Source organism: Achroia grisella, unplaced genomic scaffold (genome assembly GCF_030625045.1).
Source record: "Achroia grisella isolate CSIRO2021 unplaced genomic scaffold, CSIRO_AGI_Agris_v1 utg537, whole genome shotgun sequence".
Classification (NCBI taxonomy): Eukaryota; Metazoa; Arthropoda; class Insecta; order Lepidoptera; family Pyralidae; genus Achroia; species Achroia grisella.
In genome coordinates this window covers 279473-296523 of record NW_026712923.1, presented here as the reverse complement: position 1 = coordinate 296523, position 17051 = coordinate 279473, and the positions used below count along the sequence as shown (strand labels likewise).

The window sequence follows — 17051 nt, the reverse complement described above, 5'->3', positions numbered from 1 at the left end:
ATATATAATAATAATTTTTTACTCAACTAACACTTACTCTAATTTACCTGAGATTCTTTTTGAATAACATTTCCATAAAGCATCTCTGTAAACGACCGCCTGTGCTTCTGGGCTCTTTGCATTGACTATTCCGCGCCCAACAACCACAATATCTGCACCATTTTCTAAAATTACTTTTTCTGGTGTATTGTATACTTGACCCAGATCGTCCTTAGCACTTTCGAGTTGTACGCCAGGAGTTAATTGTAACAGCCCAGGATCTTTAAATGTATCCTTATTTTGGCATACAAAACCAGTAATTATATTTGGATTCTTTGAAGCCATGTTCAGTTTCTTCTCTGTATTCTGCAGAAATCAAATTTCCCTGTCAAAAAAATAATTTGTTTACATAACCAGGTTCTAAGTTTAAATTTCGTTTCATCTAAGAGCTAAGATTCTATTTATACCTCACTGCTCAATTCAGCTAGAAGAAATACACCACGGTTTTCTATTCCAGTACATGCACTGCTCAGAGCCTTCAATATACCCTCTCCAGGTAAAAAATGAGATGTCACACAATCTCCCCATTCTGAAATCTTATATAACCCTTTTTGATATTGTAATGATACTGTGTTACCAATATCCGCAAATTTCCTGTCCTCCAGAATCAAAAAATTAAATCTGTCCGCTAATTGTTTAAGTCGAGAAATGAAATCAGAAGTAAAATCTTCTATAATATCAACATGGGTTTTCACTAAGCATATGTATTCTCCTACTTTTTCTAGAAGTTCGAGAATTTTTACAGATGATGTCAAATCGACAGATAAACATAGGTTTGTTTTTTTAATAGACATAATGTTAAAGAGTTGTTTTGCTACTAGATTCTTTGATAACTCTGCTCTCTTCTCGAAAGGTATTCGAATTCTGTCCTCAAATTAATCTGCAAACAATGAGTATTATTAAATTGTTGGAAATGGTCATCAATAAAATAACTTATATCAAGGAGTTGATATAATAAATGGTAAATCTTATATAGAAATCAGATATATGCACTTACCTTTAGTTACTGGTGCTTTAACTTCTCTTAGATATTTGTGAAGCTTTATAGACATTTCTTTTGTAATCTTTTTATGTTTTTCGAGAATGTCAATTAACTCAGTCATTGTAAATAGTGAATCAATATATACATTATTGGATTCAAGATTCATTCTGCCACCTTGTTCTCTGTCTAAAATAATTATAGCATTTTTAACTATTAACCCTTCTTTATTTAAATCTTTGACTGTTTCTAATACACTAGAACCAGAAGTTACTACATCTTCAATTATAAGACAAGTTTCACCCACTTTATAATGACCTTCTATCATTTTCTTAGTACCATATGCTTTTGCATCTTTTCTTCGCAATAGCATTGGTTTCTTTACCTTAACACTAAGTAAAGTAGCAATTGGTAGAGCTGTGTAAGGTACTCCACATATGTGATCATATTTTTTATGGTTACTAACAATGTCGTAAAGCAGGACTGTTAATAGTTCCTGAAAAAAACAAGTAGATAATTAATATTTAAATAATGCAAAAATAGCAAATTATATTCCTGAAGTGTATTCACTTTTAGAATTGGATCTGAAATATTAAAATATTGAACATCTGTTTATAACACAAGTATGTTTATACAAGTCAAATAAATTATTAAAATCATATTTCATTTCAATTCTGAATAATAAAAAAATAATTTTATTATTGTCGTTAATTAAATTGATAATATAGCCGGTCCCTTTACACATTATTATTATAAATATTTTGAATACAATAGATACTCTTCAAAACACCACATTACAGCCACAGTACAGTCTCAATAACCTGGGAATAGATATAATATGAAACACAACTAATGTCGAATCTGACGTCGTACAATAAATTCAAGTTAATATAAGACAGTATTAAACCAAAACAAATCTAAAATTGACTTTATAGATATAGCGCCATTGCATAGATGCCGAGCTCAGCTCCGTCGCTCAATTACTACTTCTTTAGTTATATAATTACTATACCATAATTATATATATATATATATATATATATATATATATATATATATATATGTAATAATATTTTTTTTACTCAACTAACACTTACTCTAATTTACCTGAGATTCTTTTTGAATAACATTTCCATAAAGCATCTCTGTAAACGACCGCCTGTGCTTCTGGGCTCTTTGCATTGACTATTCCGCGCCCAACAACCACAATATCTGCACCATTTTCTAAAATTACTTTTTCTGGTGTATTGTATACTTGACCCAGATCATCCTTAGCACTTTCGAGTTGTACGCCAGGAGTTAATTGTAACAGCCCAGGATCTTTAAATGTATCCTTATTTTGGCATACAAAACCAGTAATTATATTTGGATTCTTTGAAGCCATGTTCACACTTTCTTCTCTGTATTCTGCAGAGATCAAATTTCCCTGTCAAAAAAAATAATTTGTTTACATAACCAGGTTCTAAGTTTAAATTTCGTTTCATCTAAGAGCTAAGATTCTATTTATACCTCACTGCTCATTTCAGCTAGAAGAAATACACCACGGTTTTCTATTCCAGTACATGCACTGCTCAGAGCCTTCAATATACCCTCTCCAGGTAAAGAATGAGATGTCACACAATCTGCCCATTCTGAAATCTTATATAACCCTTTTTGATATTGTAATGATACTGTGTTACCAATATCCGCAAATTTCCTGTCCTCCAGAATCAAAAAATTAAATCTGTCCGCTAATTGTTTAAGTCGAGAAATGAAATCAGAAGTAAAATCTTCTATAATATCAACATGGGTTTTCACTAAGCATATGTATTCTCCTACTTTTTCAAGAAGTTCGAGAATTTTTACAGTTGATGTCAAATCGACAGATAAACATAGGTTTGTTTTTTTAATAGACATAATGTTAAAAGTTGTTTTGCTACTAGATTCTTTGATAACTCTGCTCTCTTCTCGAAAGGTATTCGAATTCTGTCCTCAAATGAATCTGCAAACAATGAGTATTATTAAATTGTTGGAAATGGACATCAACAAAATAACTTATATCAAGGAGTTGATATAATAAATGGTAAATCTTATATAGAAATCAGATATATGCACTTACCTTTAGTTACTGGTGCTTTAACTTCTCTTAAATATTTGTGAATCTTTATAGACATTTCTTTTGTAATCTTTTTATGTTTTTCGAGAATGTCAATTAACTCAGTCATTGTAAATAGTGAATCAATATATACATTATTGGATTCAAGATTCATTCTGCCACCTTGTTCTCTGTCTAAAATAATTATAGCATTTTTAACTATTAACCCTTCTTTATTTAAATCTTTGACTGTTTCTAATACACTAGAACCAGAAGTTACTACATCTTCAATTATAAGACAAGTTTCACCCACTTTATAATGACCTTCTATCATTTTCTTAGTACCATATGCTTTTGCCTCTTTTCTTCGCAATAGCATTGGTTTCTTTACCTTAACACTAAGTAAAGTAGCAATTGGTAGAGCTGTGTAAGGGACTCCACATATGTGATCATATTTTTTATGGTTACTAACAATGTCGTAAAGCAGGACTGTTAATAGTTCCTGAAAAAAACAAGTAGATAATTAATATTTAAATAATGCAAAAATAGCAAATTATATTCCTGAAGTGTATTCACTTTTAGAATTGGATCTGAAATATTAAAATATTGAACATCTGTTTATAACACAAGTATGTTTATACAAGTCAAATAAATTATTAAAATCATATTTCATTTCAATTCTGAATAATAAAAAAATAATTTTATTATTGTCGTTAATTAAATTGATAATATAGCCGGTCCCTTTACACATTATTATTATAAATATTTTGAATACAATAGATACTCTATAAAACACCACATGACAGCCACAGTACCAGTCTCAATAACCTGGGAATAGATATAATATGAAACACAACTAATGTCGAATCTGACGTCGTACAATAAATTCAAGTTAATATAAGACAGTATTAGATACAACTTATTAGTAAGAATATTAATTTTTCACATACCATTACGTCCGGATAACTAACTATAACCCTCAAATCAAAGTAAACAGGTGTCATAGTTCCACTCTTCGTCTTAAACTCCCCGAATTTAACTGCATCTATATCAAACAACTTTATTGCTAGTTCTTCTAGTGTATTATAAGCCATTGTTATTTGATTAAACAAAATTACGATAGTAAACAACAATTATATTATACCACGTGTGTATGTGCGTTAGCGCAGTACTAAGATGCTAAGAATGTTCCATTCAGTTCCATTCATTCAGGGGAGGGGAAGAACAACTCGTAACAAAATATAGGACATCTATGATTTTCGGGACGAACTATTTAACAGTCAGCATCTATCTTTTGTTTCTGTCCATCGGTATTACCACAGATAACTAATATATTACTCATGTATACAAGGTTACTGGTGACTCGACGTTTTCCCATCAGGACTAGGTAGAGGAGCTCAGATGCAATTATTTTGACCCTCTATATGTTTCGAGTTATTCTAAATTATGTGATTTTTAAAAAAATATCCAATTCAGCGTCCTTACAACTTATTAAAAAAAATGGCTTGTTGAATGTATTTCAACCTAATTTTTATGTGTAGAGGACTTGGTAACAAAAACATAATAACTGACAAAATACCCATGAATGCTTAATAAGTATAATAATAGCTAGGACCACAAACGATTTTTTTTTATAATTAATAATAGAATTGGATCTGAAATATTAAAATATTGAACATCTGTTTATAACACAAGTATGTTTATACAAGTCAAATAAATTATTAAAATCATATTTCATTTCAATTCTGAATAATAAAAAAATAATTTTATTATTGTCGTTAATTAAATTGATAATATAGCCGGTCCCTTTACACATTATTATTATAAATATTTTGAATACAATAGATACTCTATAAAACACCACATGACAGCCACAGTACCAGTCTCAATAACCTGGGAATAGATATAATATGAAACACAACTAATGTCGAATCTGACGTCGTACAATAAATTCAAGTTAATATAAGACAGTATTAGATACAACTTATTAGTAAGAATATTAATTTTTCACATACCATTACGTCCGGATAACTAACTATAACCCTCAAATCAAAGTAAACAGGTGTCATAGTTCCACTCTTCGTCTTAAACTCCCCGAATTTAACTGCATCTATATCAAACAACTTTATTGCTAGTTCTTCTAGTGTATTATAAGCCATTGTTATTTGATTAAACAAAATTACGATAGTAAACAACAATTATATTATACCACGTGTGTATGTGCGTTAGCGCAGTACTAAGATGCTAAGAATGTTCCATTCAGTTCCATTCATTCAGGGGAGGGGAAGAACAACTCGTAACAAAATATAGGACATCTATGATTTTCGGGACGAACTATTTAACAGTCAGCATCTAAAGTAAAAAGTTAACTATTTAGGTTTCGTCTACTTCGCGCTTTAAATCACGATAAACGTGCTGTCAAAACGTCATAATCACGTACGAATGGATACTTCATGGTACGATTTGGGACGATCGAAACGATATTCTCCGTTTTCGGGCACGATTTCGGAATGAACGTTTTTCATGGTACGAATCACACGAAATATCGATCCGAAATTTCGGAATTGCACTTCGTGGTAGACCTAAAGGTTACTGGTGACTCGACGTTTTCCCATCAGTAGGTCTACCACGAAAGTTACTGCCGATTATCGCGTAACGAAACGAAAGACGACCGAAATACTAGTTTAAAGGAACCATGAAGTTTCTTCGGAATAAGATATTTCGGACGGGTACCATAGACTATGATCGTGAACGAATGAAAGATGAGAGGTCTTTTATTATACACTCTTAAATTAGGAAAAAAATAAAGTGGTATACTCCGGATAAAATAAAATGTACAGTCGTTTATATTTAAATGAAAATTATAAACTTCTAAAATTAGTAGTATTTTATGTCATAAGGAAACGTCAAACCTCTATTTATATTTGAAAATAACGTTACTGCGTATTACAAATATTTTTGTTTTTATTTTTTTATATATAAACTTAAGAATTATCATCACAAGTGTTTTTAAATAATTTTTTATTGCTAAATTTGTTCGTTAAACATCAATGAAAATGAACATCTAATAACTTTGATTTTATTTATTAGTTTCTATTTATGACAAGCGCTAACAAATGTATTTATGCATTTAGATGAGTAATCCCACTGTGGAACAAGTGCATACACTCCTAACATTCCTAGCAGAGCACCAGGAGTTAGCTCGTGGCCACTGTAGAAATGCAGAAGGGCGAACAAGATCCACCCAATTATGGGTTCGTCTCACAGACGAACTCCATGCATTGGGTGGATGCACTAAAACTGTAAAGCAGTGGCAGAAGGTAAGCACTTTTCTTGATATTTTAGTACGTGATATGCATTTAAAATGTTAAATAATTTTGTTAAATAAAATTTTTTCCAATACTGATACTTTATAAATTTTATGTATGGGCTGACAAAAAATATCTAACTAAAAAAGCTGCTACTGCTGCTCGAAGGTCTGCCACAGCCACTGGGGTAGGGCCATCATCTGCTGATCCTTTAAACCCAATACAGTGCAGAATATTGGGTATTATGGGAGAGGGCTTTGGAGAACCTCAGTCGGATGCACATGTTCCTGCATTTCCAGAGGTATGTTGTAAAACCATTACTGAAATAGTGCTAACTGTTATCTCTAGACATATATAACATAATGGATGTCATCAAAATACATGGTGACTTCCATAGTATTCCTCATGCATTACCATTCCTTTTATTTCTGTATATAAGGTACCTAAATAGCCTTTTCCCACCTTTCAAACTGAAATACAGCTATGCAAGAACAGCTGCTTCATAGCAGAAATATGAGTTGAGACAGAGTTGGTACCTTTTTATATATACACAGTTTTTCAATGTTAACTAAGAAGTAAAGATAAGACAGTACTAATAAATAACACTTACTTATACCTTATTATTGATTAAAAAATTTATATCATAAATAAATTATTGTTATATGAAAATATTTCTGTAAATATTAAGATTATTAGTAATGGGGGCTTATAGTCCTAATCACTAGTATATTCCTAGACATCAAGTCTGGTATTAGTACCAATCATGCATACCGAAAACAATAATGATAATAATTATTTTAAAAAAAAAAAAAAAAACTTTTTTAGAACTTCAACGGCTACTACACGTCCAGAGCGACGACGCCGTCGAGCAGACGCCATTGGCCCTCGCAGTGTACGCAGGCGTTTGTTCGAAATGGAGGAGCGGCGAATCGCAGCGGAGGATCGACGGGTGGTAGAGTCAGGGCTGATTCGCCAATCACTCCAGGAATTAAATGTATTAATAAGGGATCGATTGGATGGTCTACAAATAGAATTAAGATGACTGAATAGATGAAATTTTGTTTTTTTTTTAAATTTGACATGATTAATGTAGATTTGTGTTAGTTTGTTGATTTGTTAAATAATGAGTATAAAAAAAAAAAAAAAAAGTTACTTAGCTTTAGATATATCATTGTTGATTTGTTGAATTACGTTAGTTTGTTGATTTGTTAAATAATGAGTATAAAAAAGTTAGTTAGCTTTAGATATATCATTGTTGATTTGTTGAATTCTGTTAGTTTGTTGATTTGTTAAATAATGAGTATAAAAAAGTTACTTAGCTTTATATATATCATTGTTGATTTGTTGAATTATGTTAGTTTGTTGATTTGTTAAATAATGAGTATAAAAATGTTACTTAGCTTTATATAAGTATTAACAATGACACAAAGTACTAAACTACAGTTTTTTACTGGTCATTAATTTAATGCGCCATCAACTACACTACTTAGTTTGCATATAATTATACAACATTTTTTTGATTGAATGTTTAATCATTTATAATTAGTGTTATTTTAAAAAATGTTTAATATACAATTTTGATTTTACTTTTATCTATATATATATATACCTATATATATGTGATTATAAAATAAAAATATTTTATTGTAAAAAGTGTTTAATTTTGTAATTAAGTAATGCCTTAACTTCTAATAGAATAGAATAGAAAATCATTTATTCAAATAAACTTATTATATTGCTGTCATCTATGAATTCATCTATCCTATAATAGGCTTTTTTACATAACATTTGTTTAATATCAATTTTAACAGCATTTAGGTAAAATTAGTATATTTTTATTGCATAAATTTCTACTTGTACAGTCTTTAAGTTTCTTGAAACTATCTAAGTTTTTCCTTGTATACATAATATTTCATAAATGTACTGTGAGGCAACGGTGAGGATATTTGATTCTTTAAAGCCTTGATATAATGACTATCTCGAACCCATACCATAAATAGAACGTATGGCTCTCTTCTATCTTTATATACCTGAAAGAAAAGAAAACATACTTAACTGTGAGACTTGGAATTTGATAAATGCACTTGATAGCATATAGACTAATATCAGCTAATAATATTTAACATAAAAAATACAGAAATACCATCTAGCCTCATCTTTTATGACATCCTAATAATGAAAAGGAATGACAAAACATTGTATTCTTGTTTGTTCACCAATTTTATATGTAGTACAACTACAAAGTTAACAATTACGATTTATTTACCCAGCAAATAAGTTGTTTCTCCTTGAAGACTCTCCAAATGATCTTTGATCTCGTTATGCTCCCAAATGAATGCATCATGAGTGGCACCACCATAAGAGGCGTCAATATTCATAATTTTTAAATTACTGTCAGCAATCTAAAAAATAGGACAAACATTATAAAGATATTTGCAGATAGTGACAAATATGAATAACTTGAGAATTATTTATACACTATGCAAATTTTACATAAAATACTGTACTTACAACTTGAACATTTAAAGAGTGGTAATGTTTTCTATTGAAAAATCTCTCTTCATTGACTGTTGGCCGAATTATAGCTACATGGGTGCTGTCGATACATCCTATAACACCAGGGATACCATACTGTGTAGCAAAACTGAAAAAGAAATATAAACTACTGATTATTTAAACATCAATTAACTTATGCTGATTCCTGAAATTAACAACAATATCATTTATAAATTTACAGCTACAAATAGTTGACTGAACTAAATTAATAGTATATGTATTATAAATCGACAAAGAGCATAAAATTCTATAAAGTTAAATCTTAATCATATTTAATATACATAAACTTACTTTCTCTTCAATATGTTCCTGTCTTCCCTGGACTGAGGAAATCTTATATATTTCCTTAGTATATAGGGTGTATTTAGGGCATCTGTTACATCCCTGATGCAGTTTGAGACAGACTGCTGAGCCATAGTGGTGTCTAAATTTTGTCCGACTGCACCCTGGTAGCTACCACTGGCATAAAAATTTAATGCAGTGAGAATCTGAAAAAAAAATATAGATATGGGAATACTAAATAATAGGTAAATACTAAATTTTTTCATGTACAAAATGTACATAAGATCTTACTTTGGTTATTGGATCGATTGCTCAACTATTTTTAGGCAGGGGTAATAATCGTACCACATACTGACAAAGATTCTCGAAGACTTCCCGACTGAGTCTGTATTTAGATACAAACTCGAAGTCGGGAATGGATCTTTGGAGGTACCTAGTACGCATTTTTCTTTTAAACCTGCGTCTTTCAATTTCTTCTTCATTGAGGGCTTCTAAAATTCCAGCCAATCTTGGCATAATGAAACTAAATCAAAATAAAGTAATGCTAAGTTGTAGGTTATATTGAAGACAATAATATTTAAAAACACTAATTAGTTTAACTTTTATCACATTATTCACTGTAACACATTAACTGAATTATTAATTAATCACTTTTTTATATATTACAGCACTTATATACGTAAAATCCATACTTACGAAAGTAAAAAGTTAACTATTTAGGTTTCGTCTACTTCGCACTTTAAATCACGATAAACGTGCTGTCAAAACGTCATAATAACGTACGAACGGATACTTCATGGTACGATTTGGGACGATCGAAACGATATTCTCCGTTTTCGGGCACGATTTCGGAATGAACGTTTTTCATGGTACGAATCACACGAAATATCGATCCGAAATTTCGGAATTGCACTTCGTGGTAGACCTAAAGGTTACTGGTGACTCGACGTTTTCCCATCAGTAGGTCTACCACGAAAGTTACTGCCGATTATCGCGTAACGAAACGAAAGACGACCGAAATACTAGTTTAAAGGAACCATGAAGTTTCTTCGGAATAAGATATTTCGGACGGGTACCATAGACTATGATCGTGAACGAATGAAAGATGCGAGGTCTTTTATTATACACTCTTAAATTAGGAAAAAAATAAAGTGGTATACTCCGGATAAAATAAAATGTACAGTCGTTTATATTTAAATGTATTGAAATTATAAACTTCTAAAATTAGTAGTATTTTATGTCATAAGAAAACGTCAAACCTCTATTTATATTTGAAAATAACGTTACTGCGTATTACAAATATTTTTGTTTTTATTTTTTTATATATAAACTTAAGAATTATCATCACAAGTGTTTTTAAATAATTTTTTATTGCTAAATTTGTTCGTTAAACATCAATGAAAATGAACATGTAATAACTTTGATTTTATTTATTAGTTTCTATTTATGACAAGCGCTAACAAATGTATTTATGCATTTAGATGAGTAATCCCACTGTGGAACAAGTGCATACACTCCTAACATTCCTAGCAGAGCACCAGGAGTTAGCTCGTGGCCACTGTAGAAATGCAGAAGGGCGAACAAGATCCACCCAATTATGGGTTCGTCTCACAGACGAACTCAATGCATTGGGTGGATGCACTAAAACTGTAAAGCAGTGGCAGAAGGTAAGCACTTTTCTTGATATTTTAGTACGTGATATGCATTTAAAATGTTAAATAATTTTGTTATTAAATAAAATTTTCCAATACTGATACTTTATAAATTTTATAAATTTTAGGTATGGGCTGACAAAAAATATCTAACTAAAAAAGCTGCTACTGCTGCTCGAAGGTCTGCCACAGCCACTGGGGTAGGGCCATCATCTGCTGATCCTTTAAACCCAATACAGTGCAGAATATTGGGTATTATGGGAGAGGGCTTTGGAGAACCTCAGTCGGATGCACATGTTCCTGCATTTCCAGAGGTATGTTGTAAAACCATTACTAAAATAGTGCTAACTGTTATCTCTAGACATATATAACATAATGGATGTCATCAAAATACATGGTGACTTCCATAGTATTCCTCATGCATTACCATTCCTTTTATTTCTGTATATAAGGTACCTAAATAGCCTTTTCCCACCTTTCAAACTGAAATACAGCTATGCAAGAACAGCTGCTTCATAGCAGAAATATGAGTTGAGACAGAGTTGGTACCTTTTTATATATACACAGTTTTTCAATGTTAACTAAGAAGTAAAGATAAGACAGTACTAATAAATAACACTTACTTATACCTTATTATTGATTAAAAAATTTATATCATAATAAATTATTGTTATATGAAAATATTTCTGTAAATATTAAGATTATTAGTAATGGGGGCTTATAGTCCTAATCACTAGTATATTCCTAGACATCAAGTCTGGTATTAGTACCAATCATGCATACCGAAAACAATAATGATAATAATTATTTTTAAAAAAAAAAAAAACTTTTTTAGAACTTCAACGGCTACTACACGTCCAGAGCGACGACGCCGTCGAGCAGACGCCATTGGCCCTCGCAGTGTACGCAGGCGTTTGTTCGAAATGGAGGAGCGGCGAATCGCAGCGGAGGATCGACGGGTGGTAGAGTCAGGGCTGATTCGCCAATCACTCCAGGAATTAAATGTATTAATAAGGGATCGATTGGATGGTCTACTAATAGAATTAAGATGACTGAATAGATGAAATTTTGTTTTTTTTTTAAATTTGACATGATTAATGTAGATTTGTGTTAGTTTGTTGATTTGTTAAATAATGAGTATAAAAAAAAAAAAAAAAAAAAAGTTACTTAGCTTTAGATATATCATTGTTGATTTGTTGAATTACGTTAGTTTGTTGATTTGTTAAATAATGAGTATAAAAAAGTTAGTTAGCTTTAGATATATCATTGTTGATTTGTTGAATTCTGTTAGTTTGTTGATTTGTTAAATAATGAGTATAAAAAAGTTACTTAGCTTTATATATATCATTGTTGATTTGTTGAATTATGTTAGTTTGTTGATTTGTTAAATAATGAGTATAAAAAAGTTAGTTAGATTTATATAATTATTAAAAAAGAAAAAGTACTAAACTACAGTTTTTTACTAGTCATTAATTTAATGTGCCTTGAACTTACACTACTTAGTTTGCATATACTTATACAACATTTTTCTGAATGAATGTTTAATCATTTATAATTAGTGTTATTTTAAAAAAATTTTAATATACAATTTTGATTTTACTTTTATCTATATATATATATACCTACATATATGTGATTATAAAATAAAAATATTTTATTGTAAAAAGTTTTTAATTTTGTAAATAAGTAATGCCTTAACTTCTAATAGAATAGAATAGAAAATCATTTATTCAAATAAACTTATTATATTGCTGTCATCTATGAATTCATCTATCCTATAATAGGCTTTTTTACATAACATTTGTTTAATATCAATTTTAACAGCATTTAGGTAAAATTAGTATATTTTTATTGCATAAATTTCTACTTGTACAGTCTTTAAGTTTCTTGAAACTATCTAAGTTTTTCCTTGTATACATAATATTTCATAAATGTACTGTGAGGCAACGGTGAGGATATTTGATTCTTTAAAGCCTTGATATAATGACTATGTCGAACCCATACCATAAATAGAACGTATGGCTCTCTTCTAATCTTTATATACCTGAAAGAAAAGAAAACACACTTAACTGTGAGACTTGGAATTTGATAAATGCACTTGATAGCTTATAGACTAATATCAGCTAATAATATTTAACATAAAAAATACTGAAATATAATCTATAATCATCTTTTATGACATCCTAATAATGAAAAGGAATGACAAAACATTGTATTCTTGTTTGTTCACCAATTTTATATGTAGTACAACTACAAAGTTAACAATTACGATTTATTTACCCAGCAAATAAGTTGTTTCTCCTTGAAGACTCTCCAAATGATCTTTGATCTCGTTATGCTCCCAAATGAATGCATCATGAGTGGCACCACCATAAGAGGCGTCAATATTCATAATTTTTAAATTACTGTCAGCAATCTAAAAAATAGGACAAACATTATAAAGATATTTGCAGATAGTGACAAATATGAATAACTTGAGAATTATTTATACACTATGCAAATTTTACATAAAATACTGTACTTACAACTTGAACATTTAAAGAGTGGTAATGTTTTCTATTGAAAAATCTCTCTTCATTGACTGTTGGCCGAATTATAGCTACATGGGTGCTGTCGATACATCCTATAACACCAGGGATACCATACTGTGTAGCAAAACTGAAAAAGAAATATAAACTACTGATTATTTAAACATCAATTAACTTATGCTGATTCCTGAAATTAACAACAATATCATTTATAAATTTACAGCTACAAATAGTTGACTGAACTAAATTAATAGTATATGTATTATAAATCGACAAAGAGCATAAAATTCTATAAAGTTAAATCTTAATCATATTTAATATACATAAACTTACTTTCTCTTCAATATGTTCCTGTCTTCCCTGGACTGAGGAAATCTTATATATTTCCTTAGTATATAGGGTGTATTTAGGGCATCTGTTACATCCCTGATGCAGTTTGAGACAGACTGCTGAGCCATAGTGGTGTCTAAATTTTGTCCGACTGCACCCTGGTAGCTACCACTGGCATAAAAATTTAATGCAGTGAGAATCTGAAAAAAAAATATAGATATGGGAATACTAAATAATAGGTAAATACTAAATTTTTTCATGTACAAAATGTACATAAGATCTTACTTTGGTTATTGGATCGATTGCTCAACTATTTTTAGGCAGGGGTAATAATCGTACCACATACTGACAAAGATTCTCGAAGACTTCCCGACTGAGTCTGTATTTAGATACAAACTCGAAGTCGGGAATGGATCTTTGGAGGTACCTAGTACGCATTTTTCTTTTAAACCTGCGTCTTTCAATTTCTTCTTCATTGAGGGCTTCTAAAATTCCAGCCAATCTTGGCATAATGAAACTAAATCAAAATAAAGTAATGCTAAGTTGTAGGTTATATTGAAGACAATAATATTTAAAAACACTAATTAGTTTAACTTTTATCACATTATTCACTGTAACACATTAACTGAATTATTAATTAATCACTTTTTTATATATTACAGCACTTATATACGTAAAATCCATACTTACGAAAGTAAAAAGTTAACTATTTAGGTTTCGTCTACTTCGCACTTTAAATCACGATAAACGTGCTGTCAAAACGTCATAATAACGTACGAACGGATACTTCATGGTACGATTTGGGACGATCGAAACGATATTCTCCGTTTTCGGGCACGATTTCGGAATGAACGTTTTTCATGGTACGAATCACACGAAATATCGATCCGAAATTTCGGAATTGCACTTCGTGGTAGACCTAAAGGTTACTGGTGACTCGACGTTTTCCCATCAGTAGGTCTACCACGAAAGTTACTGCCGATTATCGCGTAACGAAACGAAAGACGACCGAAATACTAGTTTAAAGGAACCATGAAGTTTCTTCGGAATAAGATATTTCGGACGGGTACCATAGACTATGATCGTGAACGAATGAAAGATGCGAGGTCTTTTATTATACACTCTTAAATTAGGAAAAAATAAAGTGGTATACTCCGGATAAAATAAAATGTACAGTCGTTTATATTTAAATGTATTGAAATTATAAACTTCTAAAATTAGTAGTATTTTATGTCATAAGAAAACGTCAAACCTCTATTTATATTTGAAAATAACGTTACTGCGTATTACAAATATTTTTGTTTTTATTTTTTTATATATAAACTTAAGAATTATCATCACAAGTGTTTTTAAATAATTTTTTATTGCTAAATTTGTTCGTTAAACATCAATGAAAATGAACATGTAATAACTTTGATTTTATTTATTAGTTTCTATTTATGACAAGCGCTAACAAATGTATTTATGCATTTAGATGAGTAATCCCACTGTGGAACAAGTGCATACACTCCTAACATTCCTAGCAGAGCACCAGGAGTTAGCTCGTGGCCACTGTAGAAATGCAGAAGGGCGAACAAGATCCACCCAATTATGGGTTCGTCTCACAGACGAACTCAATGCATTGGGTGGATGCACTAAACTGTAAAGCAGTGGCAGAAGGTAAGCACTTTTCTTGATATTTTAGTACGTGATATGCATTTAAAATGTTAAATAATTTTGTTATTAAATAAAATTTTCCAATACTGATACTTTATAAATTTTATAAATTTTAGGTATGGGCTGACAAAAAATATCTAACTAAAAAAGCTGCTACTGCTGCTCGAAGGTCTGCCACAGCCACTGGGGTAGGGCCATCATCTGCTGATCCTTTAAACCCAATACAGTGCAGAATATTGGGTATTATGGGAGAGGGCTTTGGAGAACCTCAGTCGGATGCACATGTTCCTGCATTTCCAGAGGTATGTTGTAAAACCATTACTAAAATAGTGCTAACTGTTATCTCTAGACATATATAACATAATGGATGTCATCAAAATACATGGTGACTTCCATAGTATTCCTCATGCATTACCATTCCTTTTATTTCTGTATATAAGGTACCTAAATAGCCTTTTCCCACCTTTCAAACTGAAATACAGCTATGCAAGAACAGCTGCTTCATAGCAGAAATATGAGTTGAGACAGAGTTGGTACCTTTTTATATATACACAGTTTTTCAATGTTAACTAAGAAGTAAAGATAAGACAGTACTAATAAATAACACTTACTTATACCTTATTATTGATTAAAAAATTTATATCATAATAAATTATTGTTATATGAAAATATTTCTGTAAATATTAAGATTATTAGTAATGGGGGCTTATAGTCCTAATCACTAGTATATTCCTAGACATCAAGTCTGGTATTAGTACCAATCATGCATACCGAAAACAATAATGATAATAATTATTTTAAAAAAAACTTTTTTAGAACTTCAACGGCTACTACACGTCCAGAGCGACGACGCCGTCGAGCAGACGCCATTGGACCTCGCAGTGTACGCCGGCGTTTGTTCGAAATGGAGGAGCGGCGAATCGCAGCGGAGGATCGACGGGTGGTAGAGTCAGGGCTGATTCGCCAATCACTCCAGGAATTAAATGTATTAATAAGGGATCGATTGGATGGTCTACAAATAGAATTAAGACGACTGAATAGATGAAATTTTGTTTTTTTTTTAAATTTGACATGATTAATGTAGATTTGTGTTAGTTTGTTGATTTATTAAATAATGAGTATAAAAAAAGTTACTTAGCTTTAGATATATCATTGTTGATTTGTTGAATTACGTTAGTTTGTTGATTTGTTAAATAATGAGTATAAAAAGGTTAGTTAGCTTTAGATATATCATTGTTGATTTGTTGAATTCTGTTAGTTTGTTGATTTGTTAAATAATGAGTATAAAAAAGTTACTTAGCTTTATATATATCATTGTTGATTTGTTGAATTATGTTAGTTTGTTGATTTGTTAAATAATGAGTATAAAAATGTTACTTAGCTTTATATAAGTATTAACAAAGACACAAAGTACTAAACTACAGTTTTTTACTGGTCATTAATTTAATGCGCCTTGAACTACACTACTTAGTTTGCATATACTTATACATTTTTCTGAATGAATGTTTAATCATTTATAATTAGTGTTATTTTAAAAAATGTTTAATATACAATTTTGATTTTACTTTTATCTATATATATATATATACCTATATATATGTGATTATAAAATAAAAATATTTTATTGTAAAAAGTTTTTAATTTTGT

General features: G+C 30.4%; 2 protein-coding genes and 4 pseudogenes across 2 annotated transcripts; 2 read left to right on the top strand and 4 right to left on the bottom strand.

The window, feature by feature from the left end:
- Positions 1-33: 33 nt before the first annotated feature.
- On the bottom strand, positions 34-1142 carry LOC131847494 (uridine 5'-monophosphate synthase-like). The gene is made up of 3 exons (XM_059197076.1): positions 1037-1142; positions 447-568; positions 34-345 (listed from the first exon to the last, which is right to left on the bottom strand). The coding sequence occupies exons 1-3, from the start codon at positions 1140-1142 to the stop codon at positions 34-36; spliced, it is 540 nt and encodes a 179-aa protein (XP_059053059.1).
- Positions 1143-2111: 969 nt separating this feature from the next.
- Positions 2112-4735, bottom strand: LOC131847474 (uridine 5'-monophosphate synthase-like; annotated as a pseudogene).
- Positions 4736-8619: 3884 nt separating this feature from the next.
- LOC131847517 (putative nuclease HARBI1) lies at positions 8620-10309 on the bottom strand (annotated as a pseudogene).
- Positions 10310-10540: 231 nt separating this feature from the next.
- On the top strand, positions 10541-11950 carry LOC131847493 (uncharacterized). Its single transcript, XM_059197075.1, has 4 exons — positions 10541-10649; positions 10720-10905; positions 11019-11204; positions 11726-11950. Exons 2-4 carry the CDS (start codon positions 10720-10722, stop codon positions 11948-11950), a joined length of 597 nt encoding a protein of 198 aa, XP_059053058.1. The 5' UTR covers positions 10541-10649.
- Positions 11951-12573: 623 nt separating this feature from the next.
- Positions 12574-14969, bottom strand: LOC131847482 (putative nuclease HARBI1; annotated as a pseudogene).
- A 74-nt stretch (positions 14970-15043) lies between these two features.
- Positions 15044-16988, top strand: LOC131847519 (uncharacterized; annotated as a pseudogene).
- Positions 16989-17051: the final 63 nt, after the last annotated feature.

Excerpts from the sequence above, each read along its gene's own strand:
- LOC131847494 (XM_059197076.1), bottom strand. The coding sequence starts at position 1,142 with ATGACTGAGTTAATTGACATTCTCGAAAAACATAAAAAGATTACAAAA. Across the intron at positions 569-1,036 it reads TAAAGCACCAGTAACTAAAG|AATGGGGAGATTGTGTGACA; the intron begins GTAAGTGCATAT and ends ATAAGATTTCAG. Across the intron at positions 346-446 it reads TAGCTGAATTGAGCAGTGAG|AATACAGAGAAGAAACTGAA; the intron begins GTATAAATAGAA and ends TGATTTCTGCAG.
- LOC131847493 (XM_059197075.1), top strand. The coding sequence starts at position 10,720 with ATGAGTAATCCCACTGTGGAACAAGTGCATACACTCCTAACATTCCTA. Across the intron at positions 10,906-11,018 it reads CTGTAAAGCAGTGGCAGAAG|GTATGGGCTGACAAAAAATA; the intron begins GTAAGCACTTTT and ends TATAAATTTTAG. Across the intron at positions 11,205-11,725 it reads ATGTTCCTGCATTTCCAGAG|AACTTCAACGGCTACTACAC; the intron begins GTATGTTGTAAA and ends AAACTTTTTTAG.